We start from the raw sequence: 16,953 nt of genomic DNA, 5'->3' as shown, positions 1-16,953 counted from the left end.
CTCGGCTTCACCGCCGAGATTTCTTATCGTGTCCAAAGGATCTCGGAGACCGAGAGGGATGCTGCGGGCTCGTCGCCGACAATTGTTGACATGGCGGAGCACACCTACTAGGGAGGAGGGCACGGCGCGGCACCGACTCCGCATGGTCAAAGTTACACGTGATGACATCAATGCTAGGAGCCCCCAACGTAACGCCCTCACAAAGAAGCGATAGTGTAGCCTCGAGGATCCATGCACACACCAAATGACTTTCTGACACTGGTACAAGCAAAATGCCGAGAGACTACAACCTTTCCCGCAGCCAGATTGAACAATATCTGCGCGACGGCTATCTACATATACCATTCGAAGAGCATCAAATCGCCCAACCGAATGAGCTTCAAGCCTGGACCAACGAGGTCAAGAGCTGGCCCTATGAATCAGGGAAATGGCTCTGCTACGAAGAGCCTAGCCTTGACGGCAAACAGCAGTTGTTCCGAACGGAAGCCTTTGTTGAATATCATCCCGAGTTTGATCAACTCCTGCGCGGTGGAGTAATTGGCAACATCCTGAAGCAATTATCTGGCGATGTGAGTTCAACCTCTTGACGGCGTTTTTCTCTTGCACCGGCATTCTCTCTTGCGTCCTTCACTAGCCTTGCTTGGGGGGAGACCCTATTGCTTCGGATCTTTGCGTCAATGAGATCCACTTCTGACAGCTACGGAGTCGTAGGAAATGCTTCTGTTCAAAGAAAAAATCAATTACAAACTCCCCAACAGCAATGGCTTCAAAGCCCATCTTGACGCGCCTGCCTACGACCACATCGGCCGTGTCAACCACCTGACCGTCAACATCGCGGTTGACGAAGCTACCGTCGCAAACGGCTGCTTAGAAGTCGTCCCTGGCAGCCATAATGTGAATGTTAAGCTGGCTCCCGGAGAAGGAGGCCGCGTTGCGGAAGACTGGGAGGCCAGCGCACACTGGGTCTCTCTCCCGCTTAAGCCAGGCGACATCGTGCTGTTTGGAAGTCACCTGGCCCACCGAAGTGCTCCGAATAAGACGGATCACAGCCGCGCGAGCGTCTATGCAACCTACTCGCGCAAGCAAGATGGGACGGATTTGAGGGAAAGGTATTACGCGGATAGGAGGGCGACATTTCCTCCGCACTATGGTAAGGACGATGCTTTCTGTCAGGATCAAGCAGCCTCTTGCTAACTTCAATATTAAGACAGAAAACCAGGGGAAGACTATGGCGCTGGAATGTTGAGGTACGGATTTCATTATTTTGAGAAATCGGCGACGAGAACGGCAATGTTTCCCGCGAAGGAGGCGACTACTTCAACGTAGTTTGAGATCAGATACCAGCCCTGCGTCTGGTTTATGGAATCAATGCCAGCCAGATCTGTACATGAGACCGCCCTCGCGCAGCAGTTGCCATTGGTGAATTGATATATTTACTTCTCGTATGGAGGGTTTCTACAAAGCAAACACGTCTGCCCCCGCCAAGGGAATGATAGAGGCTCAATCAAGGTGGGGTGAAAAGGCAACGACTCATTGCACAAGGCCGAGTGACAGCCTGTTTGATCGTTGGATCTCGTACCCCTCTTACCCATCGGAATCATACTCAATCTTAAACCATGGCCATCGCTTCTCTAGGGTGGCGGGACTGACGCACAACATGCGACCATCTTTTTTGGCCATCGACGATCAGCTCAAATTCCATTGTCCAGACGTCTTCTTGCTTGGTATCGAACGTGAAGATCCCAAACTTGGAGTGACCCGAGTAATGGTGATACAATGCGATGTCTGTATCTTCAATTTGCGTATAGTCTCTACGAAATGGCTCGTAGAATTGATTGAGGGGAGACGTCGAGAACTCGATAATTTTCGAGTCATTGCTGTCCGGAGGCGGAAAATAAGTGGTAGCATGCTCGTGTCGATCCTGAAATAAAACGTACAAGAGTAAGCGGCAGGCAGTGAACGGAAAAGATGTGGACACTTACACCACTGATGATCAGAACGCCGTCGGTTTGCCACATTTTCTGCAGCAGTCTCTCTCGCTCCCATAAATAGCCACCCCAGCTATCCTCGGCGTCGGGACTCCTCCAATTCCGTGTGAAGGGGACACTGCTGACGACGACCTTCCATCCAGAAGCATCGGTCAACCACGTTTCTAAATCGTGCCGTTGCTGTGTGCCGAGCATAGTCTTTTCCGGACCGTCCTTCATCTTCGCAACGGACCGGTAGCGTCTTGTGTCCGTGACGAAGAATGACACATCGCCGTGGCGGAAGGTGAAGTATGTATGATCATCTCGAAATGGAGGCGGATTTGCGGCGTGATGGTAAGTCATGAAGGCCTTGATAGCTTGCTGATAGATCCCCGTCCCGTTTGACGACCAATTATTGGTGATCTCGTGGTCGTCATATAGATGCAACCATGGAAGCTCTGTCAAAGCTCGTGACCAACTTGGAGATGCGTATACTTGCCTGTAAGCTTGCTGATAATCCTCCGTATTCCAACCGAACCTTTTTGGCAGGTCAATGTAAATGAAGTCGCCAAGGAACAGCATGAAAGACAGCTCCCTGGACTCCGCCACCTTTGACAGGAAATCTAGGCCTCGGATACTAAGAGGGTGGTCCAAAGGGTTGTATGGCCAAAAGGCTTTGATGCAGCTACTGGAGACCATAGACCACCTTTTGGGATACTCAGGATGTGTGTGAAATCTCCCTCTATGACTAGCGTTGGTGTAATACACGTACTGTGTGTCGGAGCGCAAGTTCTCAAGAACGAAGCTGGCCATGTAGTCGGCTTCTGGCGTCGTGGAAACGACCGGACCTGCTTGCCAGCGTCCCTCTCCTTGCTCTTCCACGACGCCCGTTGATTGTGGTTTGTACCACAACTTTATTATCGCTTCGTTTGGTGACCGAATTGAAACACGTGCACTGCTGGCATTCACATATCCAATCCGTTCAAAAGACAAGTCAGAACTAGTGTGAAACGTTTGGGCTCGATAGATGAAGTCAACGACGCAAAGGAAGCACAAAAGATTGAGGCAAGCCGAGAGGGCTGTTGTGAGAGGCCATGCTGCTTCAAATGATCCAAGGAGGAGCGCTGAAGCCAGCTCTGTGCCGCTGCGTCTGAGAGCAAGAATATTTGGAGCATGCTCGGAGCGCGTGAGCTGCAAAATAAGGCGGTAGCCGAAACCAATCGCGTATATCGCAAAGCTGATGTAGATTGACCTAAGGAGACCACGACCCCACGGCATCTATTCAACATGTCAATATCTGTTGTCTGGTAGCATGCTTTCGTAACAGTAGGGCATCAGACGCACCCATCGCAGCAAATAGTAAGTGTAGAATCGGAGGTACAATGACGATGTAACTGCCAGTAAATTGAAGAAATGCCAACGATGGTGAGGAAAATCAAACATTGCGAAAGACAATGTTTAAGAGTTGCCGGACGTGACGATCCTGACCGCTACCGAATAGCAAGTGACCCGTTGAAAACGTGCCTTGAGCTCTTCAAGGTCGCGCTAGGTCACGGCTGAGGATATAACATGATTCCACGACGGTGGACAGAGTCTGTCACACAATCTGTTTGCATGGGTATTTGACTTCGCAACGGAGGTATGCCGGACATTGCTTGGCCCCCGGATCACTTCCGTAAATTCCTACCATGGCTCCTCCGGTGAGGCCAGAAACTAACTCGAATTCGTCGTCCGAGATACTCGGGCTCTCCTAAATATGTCGGTCCTGCTCCGGCATTGCCATGGCTTTCGCGGTGGCCAATGAGTCGTCACTGAGAGTACATGTGTCGAGAATTCACAGAGCATGCTGTTAGGAACTGCGCAGCAATCAAACATGATAATCCCTTCAGTTTGAAGCTGAAGACTGGTTCGATAAGTATATAAGTCGCAGCAGACATGTGAGAAGTCGGCTCCTGGTAGGGACACAACAAACTCCCTCTCTCTTCCCAATTCCATTCTTGACCGGAGAGGCTAAAACAATGCTGTCGCCTGAAGATACGAGGATTCCTGGCACTGTCCAATTGACGGATGCTGATGGTAGTATCGACGCGAAACACGCCGGAAACACCGACATCATCTTAATCCCTGTGCCAACCAACGACCCAGAAGACCCCTTGAACTGGACCCCTCGCCGAAAAGCTTTGTCGACTTTCTGCACCCTGCTATATACTGGTCTCATCGCGGGGGCCTTTGGATCGACTCCGACCGTGCTTGTCCAGATCTCTAATTCTACGGGCCTGACGATCAATGATCTGGTAGTAGGCGTCGGCTATACCTTTCTTACCTTCGGCTGGGGGTGTCTGATCTGGCAACCTCTTGCCATGCAATATGGCAAAAGGCCCATGTATCTCATCTCAATCTTGGTTACTGTCGCCCTCATGGCCTGGACTCCGTACTGCAAAAGCAATGCGCAATGGATCGCTAACAAGCTGCTACAAGGATTCTTTGGCGCTCCTGTCGAGAGTCTTTCGGAGATCAGCTTGACCGACCTCTACTTCCAACATGAACGGGGTAAATACATTGCATATTATGGGATGGTACTCTTCAGCGCAATCTATGTGATGACAATAATAGCTGGCTTCATCGCTGATGGACAAGGATGGCCGTGGGTTTTGGTAAGTCTAGGACACCATTTGATCCACCTTCCTCGAGGCTGACACTTCATCTAGTTCTGGGCCAGCATATTTTGTGCAGTTGGGTTCGTGTTTCTTTTCTTCCTTATGGAAGAAACCAACTATGAAGTCCGCGGCAGCAACGTTGGAGGTGCCGCTGCGAGTGTCGAGGTCAACAACGAATCGCTTGAAGGGCCGGCGACGAGCAATTCAGATCCAGAAAAGACTCCATGGGTTACAAGGGCGACACCTGATTCGGTACCCCAAATATATCCACGGAAGTCTTATTTCGACAAGCTGAAGCTCTGGAGGACTGCTGATCTCAAAAAAGAGAATCGTATCCTCGGTATGATGCTGAGACCGATCGTGTTTTTCACGTATCCAGTCATCCTCTATGCGGGCTTCTCCTACGGTGCAGGAGTTATCTGGTTCAACGTCATCATCAACACGGTATCGCCGTACCTGACCGCACCGCCATACAACTTTTCCACATCTCTCGCCGGGCTGTCTTACTTGTCGGTGTTACTGGGCACCATCCTAGCTTTTCCTCTTTGCGGCAGTTTTGGTGACAAGTTCTGCCTATGGATGGCGCGACGAAACGGTGGGGTTGCCGAACCCGAGCATAGGCTCTGGCTAAACTTGGCACCACTGGTGCTCGTACCGTTTAGCCTTATTCTCTGGGGCGTGGGTTCGGAACATGGAATCCACTGGTTCGGGTGTATCGTTGCTCTTTTCCTACTCGGGATTTCAATCACCTTCTTGCTGCAGCTTAATATTGGTTATTGTCTGGACTCGTACAAAGACTTGAGCGCCGAAGCCCTCGTCACCGTCATCTGTATCAGAAACACGATGAATTTCGCATTTGACTACGGGTTCACGCCTTGGCTGACGAGCATGGGTCGACAAAACGCATTTATTACCGCTGCTATGGTTGGCTTGGCTCAGATTGCAACCTTTTTACTCATGATCAAGTATGGCAAGACTTTGCGTAAGTTGAGTGTCCAGAGGTACTACAAACACTCAGCGATTTTGCGAGCAGCTGGTCTTATACGCTGAGAAAGCTTTGCGAACATCACCTTTCAACTGAAACCCTCAGACCTGAATTCACTTCTCAGCGATAGCCATACTACTGTTCGTCGGGATTCTTTGGATTGGAGTCACAAATATTGCTTTTAGATTGTGTATCATCGACGTAGACATATGTGGCCAATTACTGAATCAATATTGCGTCGCGCAGAGATATCTCCTGCTCAGGTATTTGTTCTCATAGTCTCTGCACTGTACCGAGCCAATCTTGGTATTCTTCAGCCTATTAGTCTTGCGCGATAAGATTCTTGACGGATCTAAAACCTTGATGCTGTATATTACCACAGGTGTGCCAAGATTGAGAGCGATGAGGGCTCCGCAAGAAAAGGCGGTCGGCATTACTTACGGTCGGCCCGTAGAGAAAGACAGAGAAAGATATCTTGGGCTCTGGCCCCCATATACTGAAAGGTAGAGTTGCTACGATAACGAAGCTGACACGGCCGTCTATGGAAGTGGGTGACAATATAATAATACCCAGGCAGAACTTCCCAAAGTAGTAATCCTGAGCGCCACTGGGGAATGGATCGGGGCCGCAAGTTCAAGCGCAAGTTCGTACAACCGCAAGTTCGCTTAGTGCTTGGTAGAAGCCAATTACACCTAATTTAGCTAGTGGCAATTTCCGCTTGCCATCCTCCGTATCCCTCCTCCTAGACCTCGCCGCCGCCTGACCTCGTCGCCGCCTGACCTCGTCGCCGCCTGTTTGTATAGCCAACCTGGGTGTTGATCTCTCAGTCGTCCTGCGAGTTAGGCAGGAAGCCTTGTTGCCTAGCCTCAACTAGCCTAGTAGTCCGTTTGCGGACTCGTTTACCTCCGCCACTACCGATCGTAGGCGGCGCTATCGATGGTGGCAAGGCCAGTTCAGGAGAGTCCTCAGGCGAAGGACTGCGGCGCGGCCGTGGCCGATCTGGCGTCTGAGGCACTAGGCGTGTTGGCCTAGTCAAGGTCGATGGCGGAGGGGTCTCTGGCACATCTTCCACCTCTTCCTCCCTAGCGTTTTCTATACGCCAGCAAATTTGGCTTGCGTTCGTTTCTGCCAAGCATTTAAGCGAACTTGCGGTTGTACGAACTTGCGGTTGAACTTGCGGCCCCGATCCATTCCCCGCCACTGTAGCATTGCGCTAAAGCACGTATTTCCCTTCTTGGTCATCACGTGATCTTGACCAGCCTTGTCAACGAGGCTGCTTTCGGAGAACCTTCCAAGTGTGCCCCTGCCATGGCCGCATGAAGGTCAGTTCGTAAGACCCAGCACGGAGACTGAGCACCACAAAATTGTTAATCGACAGCGATAGAGGCTTGTCCCGCAAGCTTCCAATGGCCTTGATCCCGGATCGATGCTAACAAATGTCCAGGGGGACGCACGGAGGGTCTCCGATAGAGTATTTGCGATGGGACGAGGGCACCACCTTAGAATTCCACTCCGAGAAGATCGGCTCGGTGCTACGCCGCACCCTGGGCACTGACAACGTTAATGGCCACATGCTGAATCTGGACTATGTCACTCGCTCGTTTGACAATCAAGTACAGCCATCAGCCAACTGCCTCGTATTTTCTCGCAATTGAAAATATCGAGCTCTAAATATCCCGCGCAAGGAGACTGCTCGTTTAGAGAGATCACTGCTAAGTCAGGATTAATTGACCAAACGCGCTCAGAACGAAAATGCACCAGTCTCCGCCTTTCCGAGCCGAACACATCGGCTCCCTGCTGAGACCAGCAGAACTATTACAGCTTCGTGAATCAGTCACTGCAGGCGAAAGAGCGCAACAGGATCTAGAAGATGCGGAGAATAGGTACATTAAGGATATCGTGGAGCTCCAGCATGATCTTCGCTTTCAGGCCATAACTGACGGCGAATATCGGCGACACGGTGAATTGTCCCATCACAGTGTTCAAATTGTTGGCTGACTCACTCCCCGTCGACAGTGTATTGGGGAGACTTCTTCACCGATCTCGAAGGATTCCAGGACGTCACAGTCAACGAGCAGTCCATCGGCATTCTGCGAGAATATGTGCCCGATTTTAAGTTATTTACCAGTGCAGGCGCAAAGGGTGCGAAAACAACGGTGTGCTCGGGCAAGATCAAACACGTCCGTAGCACATTTGCTGAATCGTTCGAGTACCTCAAGGGCTTGGTCCAGCCGGAACAGGTCAAGAACATCAAGATGACCATGGGCTCACCTCACTGGTTCCATTTCCGATATCGGCCAGGTTGTGCGTACCCTACTGACGTCTACTCTTGTGATACCGAGTACTATCACGATATCGCAGCAGCTTATCAAGCGGAATTGAAAGCACTGTATGCTGCGGGCATGCGGAATCTTCAGATCGATGATCCAACTTTTGCGTGTAAGTTTGACCGAGCAGTGCCGCAACCCACGCTAATATACAGACTTCTGCGATGAGAAATTTGTCCATGGCTGGCACGACGACCCGATGAACAAGAAGACAGTCGACGAAGTGATCGATGAATATATCGCATTGGTGAATGATTGCATTAAGCAGCTGCCCGCTGACGTTCATGTTGGACTCCATTTGTGCCGCGGCAACTTCATGAGCGGGCACTGGGCCACCGGTGGTTACGAGCGGATTGCAAAGAAGATCTTTAAGCAGGCTAAGGTCGATACATTTCTTCTTGAATTCGACACGGACCGATCCGGCGGGTTTGAACCACTGATCGAATTGCCTGGTGACAAAAACCTTGTCCTAGGTCTCGTAACGACCAAGTTTCCTCACCTTGAGGATCCCGAGGTGCTGAAGAGAAGAATTTGGGAAGCTACGAGGTTTATGGCACAAGGGAGTGGACAGAGTGAACTGGACGCTTTGAAGAGGACCAGTATCAGTCCTCAGTGCGGGTTCGCCAGCGCGAGTGTTGGAAATAAAATGACGCGGAACGACATGATTGAGAAATTGAAGCTGGTTCGTGGCGTGGCTGATGCTGTCTGGCCTGGTGAGCCATAAATAGAGGCGACTCACGACCGCGAATCTCATGGGCTAAATGCTCTTCATGAAATTCCCCATGAGATATTAGGAAGAAATCAGGCACGTCTAACGCGATAGCAACATCAGCATCCATATCACTGAAGAGGCCATCAATGTCCCGGTGAATGTAATTAGCTAGACCATTCGAGATACCTCTGTCACTATGTTGCGGACTCGCTTCCCCACAAGAGCAAGACAGGCTGGGTTTGACTCGAGGGACGAAGCCGTGGGATCAACGGCGATGGAATCCCCTGGCGTACACCGGATTCGTGTTGTCAGAAGGTAGGGGTTTGTATTTCCAAGAAGGTTGAATACGCTCGCTGTAGAAGTGGGCTCCGGCCACGGCTATATACACTTGACTAACGCGCGCTCTGTAGTACTGTGCTCCTCTGGGCCAGATCCCAGGAGAGCAACAGACCACATTACATGAGTCGGCCTTTTCTCGTGCGCCAGGTTATGTCGGTCCTCACGTGACCTTCCCGTGTCCTTGGCTACCGCGGCCGCATAAAGGTTGGTCCGTCAAGCTGGTGGAGTGTGGAGCGTTCTCCGAGAATCGAAATAGGCGATGGCTCTTTTTCTTCGACAGGGATATTTCGTCTGGTGGTTGGCGACGGCGGCCCCCTGTAGCAACGATCTCTCTAAGTCAGGCAGAGGCTCCAGAGGCAACGATAAGGATGGTCGGGAGAGGGCTGGGTAGGAAAAAGGACGGAGGCCAGATATCGTAAAACGAACGAAAGCAATGCGCAAAAAAGAACGCGTCGTGATAATATTAAGGAGTGTGCTGTTCTTTTATCTATCGCCGAGCGCCTTCTTCGTCAGCCTGCCATGAGACTTCAAACTCAACAACAGCACGGTTTACCGCCTTGCAAGGCCATCTTTGGAGAAGGTAAGCAAGACTGAAATTCTGGCATCACTTGACAGGATGTATAGGAGCTGCGTCTAGGTATGTGTTTTGGCAGTTCAGACGGTAAACGCTGAATGGAACGGGTGAAATCAAACCCCGTCGAGGATGGATGACACGCAACCGAACAAATACGCCAACAACGAGCCATTGTGTGGTCTTGGTGAGCACCCTATCACCTGCGACGAAGGGAGCTGCGAGCACTTTCTACGCTACGGGCCCTGGACCTGTTGATTCTCGATATTGATTTGCATTGCCACATGAAACGTCAAAAGGACTATGAGATCACAAATGTCCCAGCATGACGTCAACAGTCAGGGCACAGCACACGACCGTTTTTCAGGACTTCATCTGTCCCTGACCCGCTCATCCTATTGATCCTGGATCAATGTACTTCAGAATTGACAAGTTGCCTCTGTAAAGAATACTATCACATCAAGAACCACACGCAGACAATATGGCAGCAAGAAATGCAGACTCCATGACCAACGCCCAGGGTGAATTCATGCCTCGCAAGCCCCGCGATGAACCCATGGAGAAGCACGGTGTAAGTCATGTTCCCTGGGCATCAGATACCTCTGAAAGAGAAAACGTCTAGGGCCCTAACTGACTCCTTTCTCTAGCACCAAATAGGCCAAAAAGTCTCGCCAGCAGATCACGCCCCCGAATTCACCGCCAAAACCCTTCCCCCAGGCACAGCCCCAGCAAATGCAACGTACCAACCAAATCCAGTGGGCGAAGTTCCAGGACAAGCTCTGAATGACAACGTCAACCGCTCCCACGGCAAAGAAGGCGTCCGCACCGACCCTCTAAGCACACTGCCCGGCGCCACATCTGCCGACGTGCACACGGGCCTCGGCCACCCGGGCCAGGGACAGACATCGACCGAACTCCGTCACGAAGGACACCACACAGCCAGCAAAGCGACCTCGGGCCCAGAGGGCGCAGGTGCAACGGGCGGCTCAGGCGTCCGGGACTCCAATGACGTGAACCCCGGGTTTCGACGCCTCCAGCAGGAGGGCAATCACCCTCGAGGGCCCATCTCGGGACACAATGTGAGCAGGACGGGCGCCGAAGCCAAGGAGCCCGTAAGCGCAGAGTTCGTCGCCGCAGAGGGTGCAAAAGCTGGCGAGCACACAGAATATTCCAAGGCCAAGGGCGCGACGGGCGTGTCCGACCGGGGGGCGGCAAATCCTCGCGAGTAAAAATGGACCCATCATCTCCTTGAAGAAAAGGTACCCAAGTCCTCCTGGGCGGAGAGCTGGCGCAGTTCCCAGGGAGATAAGCGGCAAGCCTCGAACAGATGAGAAGGCAGAGCTGAAGGGGCCCCGTCTCGGAGAAAAGAGGCCCGGGGCAGATCCCGTCATCATCAGGCGACAAGGGAAAGGAAACGGCATTGACATGGCGTAGTTTCCACGTTAGAGAGACCAAAACAAACTAGAATGATCTGAGCCCCAAACTTTGACTCGAGTAGAATGTGTAGTTGCGAGGGATGTACAATTTGCGCGAATTGAGCCAGTTTTAGGAGCATGCTGTGCCATCTACACGGTACTCAAGAGGCCAATGCTGCACGCAGATCCAAGGAATCATAACCTATTCACAACAGGCGTGTCAGTATGCCCGAGACCATTACTCCAGCGACATATTTGGCCCAAGAGCTGACCACAACTAATCAATAACCGGCCTCTCATCCACACCTTCTCGCCCCTCAGTGACCTTCACGACTCCATTCACCATCCCGTTTGCCTGCGCATTCTTACCCATATCGGTTGCGGTGACTTTCCCCTGAATCACCTGGACACCAGCCACCTCCTTCGTTCTATCCTCATGGGTATCGACCTCGACCCCGTGAATCAAGGCTTGACTCACTCCCTCCAATCCCGCCACGAAGACACAAAGCAAACTCCCAATCACAAAGTGGCTAATTGTGGTGCCAATATCTAACCAACTTCCCTCGTCCTTCACCATCCAGAAAAAGTTGAGTGTCATCACGTCACTAATACTCATCACCGTCATGAACAGCGCCGAGCTCTGCAAGCCGAGTCTTCGATTGAGAATTCCCAATGCGGCCGATATGATAGCAAAGGGGACCATCAATTTGAACATCAAAAGGGCACCCTGTGAGAAGGGGTCGAAGATCGGGATAAGGCGGTACACGGCGTCCAGACTAAAGCTCGAAATGGAGGCAATGTTGCCGGTAGAGAAAAATGCGGATTGCAGGAAGAAGAGGAAGAAAAGGGCACGGCGGAGGTCGGTGAGCGCAAGGGTGCGGAACGTCTGTTCGGGATATAGATTCTCGGACTTCTGGGATTTCGATGTTATGGTGATGCCATTTGCGGAGGCCATTGAGTCCGATGGAGTCTCTTGTGATTGGGAGGACCCATGAAACTGGATGGCGTGCTCGAGGCGTACCCACGTAAGTAACGTGAAGCAGAATGCAAAGTAGAACAGGCCCTCATATGAGATGGTAAGGAGGACAAACGTTGGCGAAAATGTAAGGAAGATTATGACGAGTCGATGAAGGTAGTGTTTGTTTGGTGCCATTCGATGCACGAATGGAAGGATGACGGAGGCTACAAGAACAAGCCAACCAACGACTTGGTTCCCTAGCGGTAGCCCTTTCTTTGCTTGAAGCGAAGCAACACTTGAACGCGTAACGATGATGGTTAGCAGAATAATCCCGATCTGAAGGCCCATGAGGATTCGGGAAATAACATTGGGTTCTGTTTCTTGTGTCCGGGATTTCGACTGCGTGGTGATATCGTGCTCAAAAGTAAGATAGAGGACGCCGGCTCCAAACATGAGGAGACCTCCTGCGGTGATCATGGTGGGGCTCTCAACTTTCACTACCGGAAGTAGCGTAAAGGTGCTCAGAACTAGGCAGCCCGCTGCCCATGCTAGCACGATCAATGTATTCTTCTTGATGAAATCCGCGCCATATACGACGGGAAACACCGCTGCGAAAAGGTAACAGAGGGTGAAGATAATGCGATGGAAGTATGATTGCACCTGCATGCGTCAGAAACCAACCCACTGGGAAACGGGTTCCTATCACCTACCAAAGCCTCAATGACGAACAAATAGAGCAAGACTTGCACAATGAGAGACAAAGACCTCGAAAAGCTCTGGATGTGGCCGAAAAGAACGTTGATCCCAGAAAATAGAGCTTTTCTCCTGGCAAACACTTCCTCCCAGAAAAAGACAGGAAAAAATGCGTATCCGTAATATGTCACAGGCGACCGCTCGACGACGAAGAACGAATACAACACCACCAGGATAGATGAAAACGCCATGCTTGTTCCGATTGTCCTCTCGTCTGGCACGGCGCCATGAAGGACATGCAGGTCGATGACTGTAGTAATTGCGTAGGTAATCCAGCCAATGTACCCAACGGTGATCAGAGCGCGGAGGAAAAGCCAATCATAAGTCTGTAAGTACCGCAAACCTTGCAGAGCATGGTCAAAGAGCTCCGAGGACAGTTGAATAGCTGAGTCATATAGATCGTTGCTAATTGCAGCCTCAATAGCAGCAATTCGATCAGCAATGGAGGCATTGGCTTTTGAGAAAGGGGGATATGGCTGAAAGTTCAGCGACGTTGCCTGCTTCTGTTCCTCCTTAACTCTGTACATGTCTAGGACTTGCTTGGTGTTCACAAGCACTGCGTTGGCCTTCTCCTGCGTCGAGGCAGCAAGATAGGGTAACGGAAGCTTGCCAACAGAATTGACCGGAAACTCTAGACCAGCAAGATAGGCCATCAGCGCAGCAACATCGGCTTGGTCAACATCATGGCGTCGAACGTGATCAAGACCCCAGTCAAAGGAGACCCCGTCTTCATGGCCTGGAGCTTGCGCGCCCGGAAAAAGCTGAGGTCGGGCCACGCCAGCACCCCAAGCGATCAAGGGCGTCCTCGTATTGTCAGGGTGACCATCTCCGTGACTTCCCCAGTCGCTCATCCCGTGATCGGCTGTGAAAACGTAGGCAGTTTCCCCATCAGCATAAAATTCTTCGACTAGATTTGTAATTTCCTCGACGCCTTGGTCAACGATCTTGATGTTGTGCAGATATTCCTTGGAGTACGGCCGGTAGGAATGACCCGTGGTGTCCAATCCAAGCAGATGCAAGAAAAAAACAATTTTGTCCTCTCGGAGCATGGCATCGAGGGTAGCATTTGTGCTGGCAGATTTGAAAAGATCCTTAACCTTGTCGAAGACCCAGATGTCCAGCGATGTAGCGTCCTGTGAGAAGTCCTCGAATTCTGCAGCATAATGATCGGCGTCGACCCGTCCCGGTATTGCTCCTTCCTTAAACATCGGAAGAATATCTGGACTCCCCCAACTCCATGTGTGCCGACTTCGATTAAAGACGCTGTCGAAATCTACCGGATTCAGTTTCCACCCAGTTGTTACCGCAGACACATCTTCATAGAGCCCAGCAATGAGCGCAACGTGTCCGGGGCGCGACTCTGTCGGCACCCGTGTATGAGACACGCCGAAAGTACCGTGCTCGAGTACTCGAGATCGCAGAAAGGGAGCGAGAGGTCGGGGAGTAAGGTCGGCATTTACTGGGTCAGGGGGAGATGGATCTGGGAAGGATTGAAACGCCTTATCAGCGCGCAGACCGTCTCCTACAAACAGGACGAGCCGTTTTGACGGAGCACGGTCTTGTTGGACGGCAAATGGTTTCATGCCATGGACGATTGGACTGACAAAGTAAATGTCGAAGATGGAGTAGATATAGACCAGATGGAAGACCACCGCGAGAGCCAGAAAGCCTCCGCGACCGATTCTGGCCATATTTGCGCAAAGTTAAGTGAAAGAGCGACTTCGATGAGACAATATCAATATCATCATACATCAGCGTAAAGAACAATTGTCAACCTTTGCAGTCGGCGCCGGTTGTGTCCCCTCAATGCCAGAGGTTCAGGAGTAGAAATTTTTCAAAGAGGCAGGTGCGCCGAACGCTGCAGAGACGCGGTGGACGCGCCCCCTCGCCACGTGGGATCTGAGGGCCTTGTGGGTGGGTGGCGAGGTGTAAAGGGCGCACACAAGTGCACAGGTCAATCGTTCAGGGGTAAAGGGGCCTTGCTATTCCCTTGTACGGAGAACATGTCTATCTAGTCGTCTTCGACCAGGAGGTTGAGCCAGAACTTCAAACCCTCTACGCCTTCTTCCCGACAGAGTGCTCCTCGCTCCTCTGCCATTTCAAGTTCTTCGGCGGCAACACCGAGGCTCCAGCCGAACTGCGCGGCTGCCTGCTGTGCTGTTACTCCAATGCCATAGATTGACCTGTCCCATGCTTCTGGTGATGTTGCAGCTGCCGAAAGGCGTAGTGAATCGAGCCACGCCCTGATCTGACCGATCGTTTTCTCGTCGCTTGTATTGCGCTGTTGCACCACCAACAGTCCACTTTTGAAACGGCGCAGCTTGATAGGCAGGCCCAACTTTTCCCAAGCTTCGGCCGCCTTGTGGAAGTCAGATGGGCTGACTAGCTCTACTCCATTCTGACTTCTGTTGAACATGGCCCACAGGTCGACCAGACTCATCGTGCCGCCTTGGCGTCGTAATATGCCTTGTCGATCGTCTGTAGCATACTCAGCCAAATTCCTTGCCAGCTCGGAGATGTATAGTGCAGTGGAGTTGTCCCCGACCATATCTTTCGTCGCAACCATACCAAGTGCTGCCGCCGACTGAGATAGAAGAGGGTCCGATGGAACTCCGGGCCCGCCTGTCTGCGATCCCGACTCTAGCGCAAATCGCTCTGCCAGGGCAACGACATCTTTTGCTGACGCCATCAGAGCTTCTAAATCTTCAAAAGCATTGCCCAGAACGGCTTCGTTGTTCCTGCGAGTTTGAAGTCCACGCTGCTCAAGTCCAGCAATGCCAACAGCGACTGCTCGAGACTCGGAAGATGGCACAGGACTCGTACCGCTAAATGGTGTTGGCGTGCGGTCACCGTCAGGTCGCGGGATGGGTGGCGCATTCTGTAACAACCACTTTCTCTGTATCATTGTGTTTTTGAGTCGCTCATAGAAGACTCGGTCACCTCCGTTCCGAAAAGAAAACTTGACACTTGGAGTTTCATGCTCTTCCTCCAAAGAAAGGCCAGATATTTCGGGTCCTGGTGACCCAGACCGACCGAATGGGTCTTCGAATGCTTGCCTCTTTATAGTATCTGGCGCTGGAAGGGGAGCAGAGCACAGTTCGCAGATGCGCATCCAAGGATGATTGTGGAATGTGCATCGGGAACAAGTGATGCTTTCTGAAGAAATTTCATCTCCATAAGACTGAGTTTGGGAGTCGGTTGTGAGATTGACTGATTCTGGTCTAGTTCCAAGGATGCGCTTCGCATTGGCAGCAACAGCTGCTTTGAGCACAAGTGAGAAAGGCGGTTTGATGCCACAAGCCAGGCAAGGTGGTAGCGCAAAAGATTCAGTTGCGATTGTAGGATCAAAATTAGAGGGTACAGGGTTAGAGAAAGAGCAGATGGGACACACCCAAGTGCCAGTGACTAGCGGTGGTGGGGTGGGAGATATTGCCGATGAACGAAATGGGCTGGAAGCGCGTGTTGATGGAGTTGAAGAAGACGCCACTCTCTGAAACCGAGGCGACTGGGCCGGGCCAACCCTGCTTATCGAGCCAAGTCGTCGTTTGGGAGGTTTGGGAAACAAGGTGACCTTTGGCGACGACTTGAGGAATCCAGCCTTGAGGCGATGGGTTAGCACATCAATTCTAGGCAATAGCGAGGCTCACAACTTGGAACTCGTGTCGCTCAACATCTCTGAGATCAACCGCCCATGAGTTGGCCCGAGGATCTGCGTCGTCGACGTAACAGGCCCGATGAGAAGTCAAGTAGATGTGTCCTTTCTGGCAAGAGTCGATCTTGTATTTCCTAAGTAAACGTCAGCATTTGAGATGCCAATTTGTGATTAGAGATCCTGTCTGACCCTTCGTAAAGCCCAACACCGTCCTGAACGAATAGAAGGACCTCATCTTGGGACAAGATCGGGCGCGAGCCAGCGGTCAAATCTGGCTTTTTGAGGAACATCCGGCTGTCTATGCAGGCTGGAGTGCATTTTTGAGAGTAGGGACAATTTTGGAGTTGCTTGTCGCTATAAGTCTGGCGTCCCAAACATGTTTACAATATATAATGAGGAGAGACTGGGATAAAACATGGACTGGAAGACGAAGCGAGGAAGATATCGCTAGCCCAAATCAGGTTAGACTGTTTGCCAAGAAGCTTTCCTCCCTGCGACTACACGTTCAAGCCAACTTCACCTCATTCTCTCCTTCTCACCATCCCCTATTCCACTCACCAAGTCGACGGCATCAAAGGATTCTCCTCCGTTTGTCCCGCCACGGCCATTGAAGCCCC

At 51.6% G+C, this 16,953-nt stretch overlaps 7 protein-coding genes across 7 annotated transcripts; 4 read left to right on the top strand and 3 right to left on the bottom strand.

The window, feature by feature from the left end:
* Window positions 1-272: 272 nt before the first annotated feature.
* On the top strand, window positions 273-1,326 carry Z519_07745 (uncharacterized protein; the record flags this gene model as incomplete). Its single annotated transcript, XM_016765475.1, has 3 exons — window positions 273-569; window positions 712-1,150; window positions 1,208-1,326. 3 exons carry the CDS (start codon window positions 273-275, stop codon window positions 1,324-1,326), a joined length of 855 nt encoding a protein of 284 aa, XP_016618444.1.
* Window positions 1,327-1,609: 283 nt separating this feature from the next.
* Window positions 1,610-3,245, bottom strand: Z519_07744 (uncharacterized protein; the record flags this gene model as incomplete). The annotated part of the gene is made up of 2 exons (XM_016765474.1): window positions 1,610-1,921; window positions 1,983-3,245. 2 exons carry the CDS (start codon window positions 3,243-3,245, stop codon window positions 1,610-1,612), a joined length of 1,575 nt encoding a protein of 524 aa, XP_016618443.1.
* A 740-nt stretch (window positions 3,246-3,985) lies between these two features.
* Z519_07743 (uncharacterized protein) lies at window positions 3,986-5,674 on the top strand (the record flags this gene model as incomplete). The annotated part of the gene is made up of 2 exons (XM_016765473.1): window positions 3,986-4,621; window positions 4,676-5,674. The coding sequence occupies 2 exons, from the start codon at window positions 3,986-3,988 to the stop codon at window positions 5,672-5,674; spliced, it is 1,635 nt and encodes a 544-aa protein (XP_016618442.1).
* Window positions 5,675-7,361: 1,687 nt separating this feature from the next.
* Window positions 7,362-8,660, top strand: Z519_07742 (uncharacterized protein; the record flags this gene model as incomplete). The annotated part of the gene is made up of 3 exons (XM_016765472.1): window positions 7,362-7,569; window positions 7,626-8,048; window positions 8,092-8,660. 3 exons carry the CDS (start codon window positions 7,362-7,364, stop codon window positions 8,658-8,660), a joined length of 1,200 nt encoding a protein of 399 aa, XP_016618441.1.
* Window positions 8,661-10,039: 1,379 nt separating this feature from the next.
* Window positions 10,040-10,787, top strand: Z519_07741 (uncharacterized protein; the record flags this gene model as incomplete). Its single annotated transcript, XM_016765471.1, has 2 exons — window positions 10,040-10,129; window positions 10,206-10,787. 2 exons carry the CDS (start codon window positions 10,040-10,042, stop codon window positions 10,785-10,787), a joined length of 672 nt encoding a protein of 223 aa, XP_016618440.1.
* A 463-nt stretch (window positions 10,788-11,250) lies between these two features.
* Z519_07740 (uncharacterized protein) lies at window positions 11,251-14,375 on the bottom strand (the record flags this gene model as incomplete). Its single annotated transcript, XM_016765470.1, has 2 exons — window positions 11,251-12,591; window positions 12,642-14,375. The coding sequence occupies 2 exons, from the start codon at window positions 14,373-14,375 to the stop codon at window positions 11,251-11,253; spliced, it is 3,075 nt and encodes a 1,024-aa protein (XP_016618439.1).
* Window positions 14,376-14,695: 320 nt separating this feature from the next.
* On the bottom strand, window positions 14,696-16,626 carry Z519_07739 (uncharacterized protein; the record flags this gene model as incomplete). The annotated part of the gene is made up of 3 exons (XM_016765469.1): window positions 14,696-16,282; window positions 16,335-16,470; window positions 16,526-16,626. 3 exons carry the CDS (start codon window positions 16,624-16,626, stop codon window positions 14,696-14,698), a joined length of 1,824 nt encoding a protein of 607 aa, XP_016618438.1.
* Window positions 16,627-16,953: the final 327 nt, after the last annotated feature.

This window comes from Cladophialophora bantiana (genome assembly GCF_000835475.1).
Source record: "Cladophialophora bantiana CBS 173.52 unplaced genomic scaffold supercont1.11, whole genome shotgun sequence".
NCBI lineage: Eukaryota > Fungi > Ascomycota > Eurotiomycetes > Chaetothyriales > Herpotrichiellaceae > Cladophialophora > Cladophialophora bantiana.
Note: the sequence above shows the minus strand (reverse complement) of the source record. Positions and strands in the feature narration are given on the sequence as shown.